This window comes from Oryx dammah, unplaced genomic scaffold (assembly GCF_014754425.2).
Source record: "Oryx dammah isolate SB20612 unplaced genomic scaffold, SCBI_Odam_1.1 HiC_scaffold_13, whole genome shotgun sequence".
Taxonomy (NCBI): Eukaryota; Metazoa; Chordata; class Mammalia; order Artiodactyla; family Bovidae; genus Oryx; species Oryx dammah.
In genome coordinates, this window is record NW_024070197.1 from 25,774,480 (window position 1) to 25,783,968 (window position 9,489).

The 9,489-nt window shown below is 41.4% G+C and overlaps 1 protein-coding gene across 1 annotated transcript in view; it reads right to left on the reverse strand.

Annotated features, from left to right (window-relative positions):
- The window catches only part of PKD1L3 (polycystin 1 like 3, transient receptor potential channel interacting), a 76,740-nt gene extending 69,620 nt beyond the window's left edge, over positions 1–7,120 (reverse strand). Inside the window, 3 exon segments of the mRNA XM_040253195.1 lie at positions 3,340–3,456; positions 5,878–5,997; positions 6,829–7,120. Of these exon segments, the coding sequence (XP_040109129.1) occupies positions 3,340–3,456; positions 5,878–5,997; positions 6,829–7,120 (529 nt within the window).
- Between the last annotated feature and the right edge of the window lie 2,369 nt (positions 7,121–9,489).

Genomic DNA, 9,489 nt, shown 5'->3' on the forward strand with positions numbered 1-9,489 from the left:
GGATGAAGCACAAGCTGGAATCAAGATTGCTGGGAGAAAGATCAATAACCTCAGATATGCAGATGAAACCACCCTTATGGCAGAAAGCAAAGAGGAACTAAAGAGCCTCTTGATGAAGGTGAAAGAAGAGAGTGAAAAATCTGGCTTAAAACTCAACATTCAAAAACCTAAGGATCATGGCATCTGGTCCTATAACATCATGGCAAACAGATGGGGAAACAATGGAAACAGTGAGAGACTTTATTTTTTGGGACTCCAAAATCACTGCAGATGGTGACTGCAGCCATGAAATTAAAAGACGCTTGCTCATTGGAAGAAATGCTACGACAAACCTAGAAAACATCTTAAAAAGCAGAGACATTACTCTGTTGACAAAGGTCCTTGTAGTCAAAGCTCCAGTAGTCAGGTATGGATGTAAGAGTTGGACCATAAAGAAGGCTGAGTGTCAAAGAATTGATGCTTTTGGACTGTGGTTCTGGAAAAGACTCCTGAGAGTCCCTTGAACTGCAAGGAGATCCAACCAGTCAACCCTAAAGGAAATCAGTCCTGAACATTCACTGGAAGGACTGATGCTGAAACTGAAGCTCCAATACTTTGGCCATCTGATGTGAAGAGCTGACTCATTAGAAAAGTCCCTGACACTGGAAGAGACTGAAGGCAGGAGAAGAGGGGACAACAGAGGACGAGATGGTTGGATGGCATCACTGACTCGATGGACATGAGTTTGAGTAAGCTCCAGGAGATGGTGAAGGACAGGGAAGCCTCCTGGCGAGCTGCAGCCCATGGGGTCACAAACAACTGGACACGACTAAGCAACTGAACAACAACACTGGGAAGGGACAAGAAAGACTCCTTTTGATTATTTACAAGTTTTCAAGATACCTCCACCAATAGATCTTTTGTGAAAAAATAACTGGAATAGAGGTGAGATGAAATTAATAACTAGAAGTGTGAAGTCATGGTACCAAGTGGTTGGTGACAAATACAAAACCAGTTAAAATAGAAATAAGTTCTAAAGGATTGTTGGATACCTGGCTGTGATAAAAGCAAGAAAAAACTATTCTTAAGAGAAGTTCTTGTCAATTACAAACTGGCAAATGCCATCTATAAGGATTAAATCATGTGCAGCTGCAGCTGCTGATTTTCAACACCCAGTGAAAGGAGTTCAGGATGGAGAGCAGAAATGAGGCACTCTGTGCTCTGGGAAAAACTGGCAGGTCTTCAGACACTTACATATTTTTGCAAACTGATTTTATGAGCCCAATTCTTATATCTCCTCATATTAAAAAAACACTCCATATTAAAAAAAAACACTCCTCATATTAAAAAAAAATCCTTCCTGGTGATGACTACTCTTGTTGCTAGCAGAAACCTTCTGCAAAAAAAAAAAAAAAGTGCTTGATTGCATGTTCTTCCCCTTCACCAAAATCACATATACTGACCTTGCCCCCTACCTCTTTGACACAGTTTCTTAAAACTAACTGAGATACTGTCTCCTGGGCTAGAGTCCTCATTTTGCCTCAAAGAAAAACTAAACTCACAACTTTCATGTTGTTCTCCTTTTAAAGTTCACACTGTATAATATAATTATTTACTATAACTATAACTGAATAAAACCCAGTTATACTAACAAGGTCTAGGGAATGAGGGTAGGGGGTGGAAATTAACCTGTACTATGTTCCTTTAACCAGATGAGAGTTCAAAGAGACTGTGTCATTCCTGAGTCTGACAATTAGAAAAGCATAGGCATAGGAATGTAGACACAACTTCTTCAAGATAAGGAATTAAAAACTATTGAAAAACAAGATTTCAATAAAGGCAAAAGTAACAAGGAAGCATTAGAACAAGAAAGCACAGAGCAAGGCAAGAATGACACCTGTTAAAGAAAGCCAGGGCTTCCCTGGCGGCTCAGTGGGAAAGAATCCACCTGCCAATGCAGGAGACACCAGTTCGATCCCTGGTTTGGGGTGGAGGACGCGGGTATGAGGCAGCTAAGGCCCTACGCCACAACTCCTGAGCCCACGTACCACAGAAGCTGTGCACCCTAGAGCCTGTGCTCCGTAACAGGGGAAACCACTGCAGCGAGAAGCCTAAGCACTGCAACTAAGAGTAGCCCCCCCCCCCCGCTGCAGCTAGAGAAGAGCCTGTGCAGCAACAAAGCCCCAGGGCAGCCAAAAATAATGGGGACCAAAGATGGTAACTGCACTATAAAAATATTCTCAGAGTAATTAGATGCATTTACGTGAAACTTAGTAAAGTGACACAAAATTTTTTAAAGGCCCACATATTGAAAAAACACAAGACAATCTCTTTTCTCAATGAGGACATTTTTTAAAAAGTTATTTTTGAGCAAATTTGATGATATAAACTTGAAGGGTATTGTGAAACATCAAATGTACACTTAATTAATAATTTAGTTTTACAAAGGAATAGTTAAAATCACTTTATACAAAGTAGTATATAAATTTAGAGACTTTGCTCCTCTGAAACTCAAATTTCAAGACATAGCTTTATCCAAACTTCTCAAATGCATCTTCAACATCACTGCTTTAATTAGAACCAGAAGAAATTTCAGAATTAAGTTTTCCAAAATATCTCATCTTTACTTGATGGACAGGGAGGCCTGGCGTGCTGCGATTCATGGGGTCGCAAAGAGTCGGACACGACTGAGAGACTGAACTGAATTATATCATTACGTTTTCCCTTAACTCACAAGCACCTACAAAGCATTCAGAAAAGTTCATTTTTACATTTGTTCTTTAGAAATATATTCTCCCTAGATGAGAAAATGTCTCTACAGGAATACTCTCTTTCTTGTTTTTTAAAGAACACTTTCTAAATTGCTTTTTAAAAGGAAACTTAAGGGGCTAGTTGACAAGGACACCTAACCCTTGAAGCTGTGAGCTCCTACCCTTAAGAATATTACTCGGTCCACTTTAAATTTCTCTTTTTACCCATTCTGTCAGGCGATCTCTGTAATCAGCCCACACTGATACTGACTGAGGTCACTGAAAGAAATATTATTTTTCAAAAATAAAAAATTGAGCATACTGTGATTTGAAAGACTTTACAAGGATTTTAAGAAGACTTTTTTTGATGGAAAACATTGTTGGGGGGAAAAAAAACAACTCGCCTTTTATTTGGGCATATGTGAAAAGAGGATGGCCAAAAAAAATACCAAGAAAACAGATCTACATAAAATGAAAGCAAAGTCTGCAATACTAAGATCAGACAAAATAGAATGTAAAGGATATTTACTGAGTACCTTGCTATGACGACACATTTCAGCATTAATTCAGTCTTGTGCATCCATTAAGGCAGCAACTGATGTCACATTACCTGAGGTCACTTTGCTTCTCGGTCTTAGGACTTCTTTTTTTGTCCTCTTGGGCTTCCCATGTGAATGAGAATTGTTTCCATTTCTTTCATAATTGGCATCTTGGTCTGAAAAGGCATCTATTTGGAGGCCAATACAGAAGTTAACATTTTGGATAAAACTCTAGCTGGAAGTCTATAAAATAATCACTACATGCAAGTACGTGATCATCAAGAAAAGACAAATTAAAGATAACTATCCTGCTGTTTTTCCAAAGAACAAGGTAGAAATTCTGTAGTAAGTCTTTTGCTCTGGAACACAGTACATCTCAATGGACGTGAATTTGAGCAAACTCAGGGAGATGGTGAAGGACAAAGGAGCCTGGCGTACTGCAGTTCAAGGGGTTGCAAGGGTTGGACATGACTTAGCAACTGGGGTTGCACAGAGTCGGACACGACTGAGTGACTTCACTTTCACTTTTCACTTTCATGCATTGGAGAAGGAAATGGCGACCCACTGCAGTGTTCTTGCCTGGAGAATCCCAGGGACGGCAGAGCCTGGTGGGCTGCCGTCTATGGGGTCGCACAGAGTCGGACACAACTGAAGTGACTTAGCAGCAGCAGTAGCAACTGAAGAACAACAGTCGCATCCCCTTATACTATTCAACAGTTCAAAATGCACCAACTTGATCAACAGTGAGAACAGAGAATTAAGTTCATTTTTAAGAAGCTGCATTCTAACCAAAGGATTTTCCCTTGTATTCAATAATTCTTACTGTTAGAGACAGAAGTTCAGAAGGTGGGCAACAGCATTCTTGAACATGCCCCCTTTTGTATATTTGCTATTTCTTATCATGCTACTGACCACAGCTGGAGAAATCACATAACCTTGTTGACTGCATCTCAGCTTAAATTCAAGATCGTGAACCATGAGGGGTCTGCCTTTGAGGGTACTGCCTGGTAATCACAGTATTTCCCTGGTCTATTCTCACTTCCACTCTCCTAAGCGGCCCTCTCCCACTTCCTCCTCATTCTCTGCCTCAGTCTTGTCATGTCTTTGTTGTAAAACCTGAGTTGTTTATCCTGTAGCCTCCCAATTCTGGATTTTGATGAGTACATTCCCATGGTACCATTTCACATGTTCTTCAGTTCTCTTACTTTTTATAAACTGGTTGGCTCTAAAGGCGAAAGTACTTACTTTCTCGGGCCTCACATAATGTCTGTGTGTCTCTATTAATCTGGCAGCCAATACCAGGCATTATGCTAATATTCTATGTAGTTTGTGTTATCTTCATCCTCATAACAATCCTTGGAAGGAAACTGGGCTGCATGGAGGATGAGTCAGTTGTCCAGGGTGGGAGAAACAAGATGCGAACCCAGGAAGCCTGGCTCTTGAGTGCAGTCTTTCCACTGTGGTGACACACTTCCTCTAGTTATCGGCACATAGAATTTGCAGAACTGGCTTGGATAAATGGAATTCTTTTTGTCCAAGATTTCCTTCTGCAGAAACATTCTATGTTCTACAGCAGAAGTCTCTTGCAAGTACAAGAAAAATAATATTAGGAAACGCATTTTCACACCAAAACCAAGAGTAGCTGAGAATGTCTGAAAGCTCTCTTGGGAGAGTGAAAAGTGGATGAATAATCACCATCGTTTAGACTCTGTTAGGGGGCTGCTTTTCCAATCCTGGAGATGGGTTGGGTGAAATACACTCTTGTGATGATAAAAACAGTTCACAATTGTAAGATGACTGCCAGTACTAGAGACGCAGTTTGTGAGAATGAAACATGTGAGCACCTGACTTCTGCAGAGACTCGGCTCACGACCTTGGCTTCATTAACAGCAGCATGCCACCATGGTAAAGAGACAAAAATATCACAAAGAGCTTGACAGGGTGAAGAAGGAGAGGTTTGCTGCTAGAAATATGTAAACTTGAAATACTGGGTCCTTTCAATAGCCAGTATTTGAGAAAGGTGATCTTTTTTTCCCCTTGTAATAGAAAAATATTGCAATGTCTTCTGTTTATATGAAGCATCCATAGCTGCTGTACATTTTAATAAGAATGTATTTGTGATTTAAAAAAAAAAAGTAGAACAGAACTTTTACCTAGACAGTCTGAGACATCATAAGGCCTCTGAGAATTCACCGAGCTACAGTATAAGTGCTTTATGTGACTATTACCACGAAGAACATGGCTTAATGTGAAAACCAAACCAAACTAAACCCAACTACCCTTTAATTCTCACCTCCTACCTCTGAAGAAGCAAACCTCGAATTGATAACAAGCTCCCCTCTAATCCACCATATTCTTTCTATGTTCCTCTTTTGCTTCTTGTTCTTCCCAGTAAAGGCCAGGTGCTGAAAGGACTGGGGGGTACACATTCTATCCAGGTCAAGAAATGAAGGGACCATCAAGACACAACCCTGCCCAACGACCAGAGGGGCTGCAGGAGGAAGTCGTTATGGTCCACTCACAGACTCTGATACTCTCACATGCTCTCCTTATTAAGAGTCAGTTTCTTAAGAATTAGGTCTTTGGCAGCATGTAACTTCATCGCTTACCAGCTTGGCAAATGAAGTAATGCTTCGCTGAGCAAGAGCCCTCTTTGGATGAGGTCTGATTGTGACTTCTGGTCAGGTAGACGCATCTGGTGGGCTTGGTGGCTGGGCGGGCTGTGACATCTGCAGGGAGACCAGACCCAGATGAGCCTCATACTCAAAAGTTGAACAGTTAAAAAAAAAAAAAAAATGAACACCAAATTTTGCTAGCTTCCAGTAGCTGGAAATTTAGGATTACCCCCTGACACACACAAATTATAGACTGTTTATTTTTTCATCTGATGCGTTATCACAAGGCTTCATATTAATTTATCTAGACATCAACAAAGGTGTCTGACTCCTTGCAACCCCAAGGACTGTAGCCCACCAGGCTCATCTGTCCATGGGATTCTCCAGGCAAGAATACTGGAGTGGGTTGCCATTCCTTTCTCCAGGGGATCTTTGTGACCCAAGGATAGAACCTGGTCTCCTGCATTGCAGGCAGATTCCTTACCATCTCAGCCACCAGGAAAGTCCCAATGATGTAATAATGCCTTGAACTTTTCTCTAAGACCCTAAGATTATTGTGCCTAAGTTTGAAAATATCTGTGTAAGAAAGTCAACTGGCAAATAATTTCTCTCCAAGCTTCTGTGTCAGGAAGCATGGGGCTGAGAATGATAAAGAGATATTTATGAGGAAAAAAAGTAACCATTTCAGAATCTTGTACAATACTTTTAGTCAAATAGCAGGTAAATTAACTTTTGATAGGCTCTGAGACAAAAAAAAAATCTCATCATTTTATGACACAGAAAAATGAAAGGCTAGAGCACAAAAGTAGAGACATTTCAGAACAATGGTAACAAAGTGACTGATTTCTCTGTATACAAAAGGAGAAGTCACATTTCTTTCCTTCTCTCATCTCAGAGGAAAAGTAAGGAAGTTTTCTTCATGAACACTAAACCTCAGAGCCTCACCTGGGTGGTTTTTTTCTTGGTGTTTTTTCGGCAACAATAAATTTCCCCCAACCCACCACTTTTCTTTTTCCAGAAAGTCCCAGAGGAGATCTTGAACCTCCTGGTTCCAGGTGAAAGCAAGGTGTCCTCCCTGAGCTTGACAGTGACTTCCTGCTCCCTCAAGGCTGCACCGAAAGCTGTTCAGCTGAAAACAATTATTCCCTCCGTGTTGCTCCGGGCCGTGAGGTTCACTCCCTAGAACGAAACCTGTTGTGATGTATAACCAAAGCCAGGTTCTTCCTTTGAAGAACATTTTCTCTGCAAACTGTGAGCATGAAAAGTGTGGGGGCTCAGCAGCTGCCTGCTCTTTTAAATATATTCTTGGTGGGCTCACCTTATTTATTAGTATTATTCTTTTGGAAATAGGGAGTCATTTGTCAAGGAGACAAAAGGTTTTGTTTTAAGGATCCAGGTGGCGTTCCTACAGGCTGAAAGCAAATGCTAGGGATCAATAAAGCAATGGGTCCTCATAGCTGGGCCAGCACCACCTGTGTCTACACAACTGGCTATGCCTTTAGCTTTGCAATATCGTAATAGCCCTTTATTTGCTAAATCAAACCTGTAAGAGCATAGAGGGTGATGAATATCTAAGCCAGTGTTGCTAAAAGTTTAGTTTCGTATTTTCTTTAAAAAAGAAAACCATTCTTGCAGACCCCCTAGAACTGATTTAAATTATTGTATTATTTCTTGAATACATTTATACACAAATCTAGGCATAATCTGTATCCTAAAGCTCTTACATAATTGTAAAAGCCAGAGAATAAATATTTGATGAAAGCATGAATACAAGTTAAATATAAACAAAACTGAAAACCACTTAAATTCAAATTTTGCCAAACTAAATAGCCACTTATCAGATAAACATGGTTCCGGGCTACAACCGCACAGGTTCTTTTGACTTTGTCATGCACACTGACTCCTGCTGTAGGGAAGAGCCAATCCTCTCCCCACTTTTCTTTAATTAACTTGATGAAAAACCTTTGTTCATAGAGCATGTCACCTGTGGCACATCTATCATTTATATACGTTAGCCAGTTCCCCTTCTTGGCACCAAAATGAGATCATAAATACAAGTAAATGTGGGCACAGAAACCGCCTGGCAGGTTTCTGTACATTTTCCAAATGGTCCACGTGATGCCTGCAGTACTTTAAAAATCACTGAGGAAGTGGGCACCAAAATACAAAATTCTCTGAAGTGTAGACCCCAAGAACACATCCCTCACTTTGAAAAACACTGCAGTAGGCAAGTAATTGGAATAACAAAATACGGTACGGCCTCTACTGTAACTGAATCAGTTTATGTTTTAAGTTAGAGGGAAAAAAGACAAAACAAGTGTAGTTAATACAGAAGTTCCAGGCTTCCCTGGTGGCACAGTGGATAAGAATCTGCCTACCAGTGCAGGGAAGATGGTGCCATCCCTGGTCCAGGAAGGCTCCACAAGCCCCGGGCAACTAAGACCTGTGTCGCGACTGCTGAAGCCCAGGCGCCAGAGCCCGTGCCAGAACCACGACTAGCCACGGCTCACCAGTGACTAGAGGAAGCCGCCTGCAGCAACAGAGACCGAGCACGGCCCCAAACAAAAATAAACTATGTAAGAAAATGCGGAAAGTTCCACTAGAGAGGTATGGTGTGAATCTGTGAAGGTTCAGATGAGGAACCCGTATTTCGGGCACTTGAACATAGAAGGATGGCCATATCTAGGAAGATGAAACGCATCTCAGCAGAGGCATTCATGAGAGTAAATGCATTGAAGTGAGACAGGGAAGGCATTTATACAAAGAAATAATTCTGTGGTGGGGAGTGGGAGGGGGCAGGGGGACAGTAGTGGGAACTGAAACTAGAAAACGGAAATGTTTCAAATGCCAAGAAAATACAGTTTGCAATTGTTGGGGAAGGTTTCTGGCCAGAGGAGTCCAAGTCTGAGTTGCGAAGGAATTGTTTGGGTGCAGGACACTTTTAGTTTTCAAATACTCACCACTTTTCTTTAACTTAATGAAAACCTTTGTTCATAGAGCATGTTATTTGATCTTCACCTGTAGCACATCCATCATTCATATACTTTAGCTAGTTCTCTTTCTTGGCACGAAAATGAGATCATAAATACAAATAAACGTGGGCACAGAAACTGCCCACAAACTCAGTCTTACTTTCCCGACATCCTTATAAATATATATACATGCATACACACGCACGTTTTAGGCATTTTTAGGGTGAAACCTGATGTTCATGGAATTTTCTTTGAAAGTCAACTCAGGTCTTATGCAGTGCTGTTTTCAACCCTTTTAGTGCCCTATATACATTTTCAACTCACGCTTTATCTAAAGCACACACACTCTTATCAATAAAATGTTTAACTTGAATGATCAAAAACTTGGTGAGAGTTGCTTAGAATCTAAGACTCAACATACAGGGAGTCGTCTCTACGGACTCAGGATGCTGCAAAGCCGTGCAAGTCCTCCCAGCTAGAGCGCGCTGCCCTACAGCAAAGACTCGGGGAAGCAGGCGGGCGGAAGAGGCGTGTACACCGCGAATGCGCCCGCGCAGGAACGTTCAATCAGACTCTCCGGGCGGAGCGGAGCCTTCCCCTCCGCGGGCAGGGGAGGCGCCCGGAGGGGCGGGGA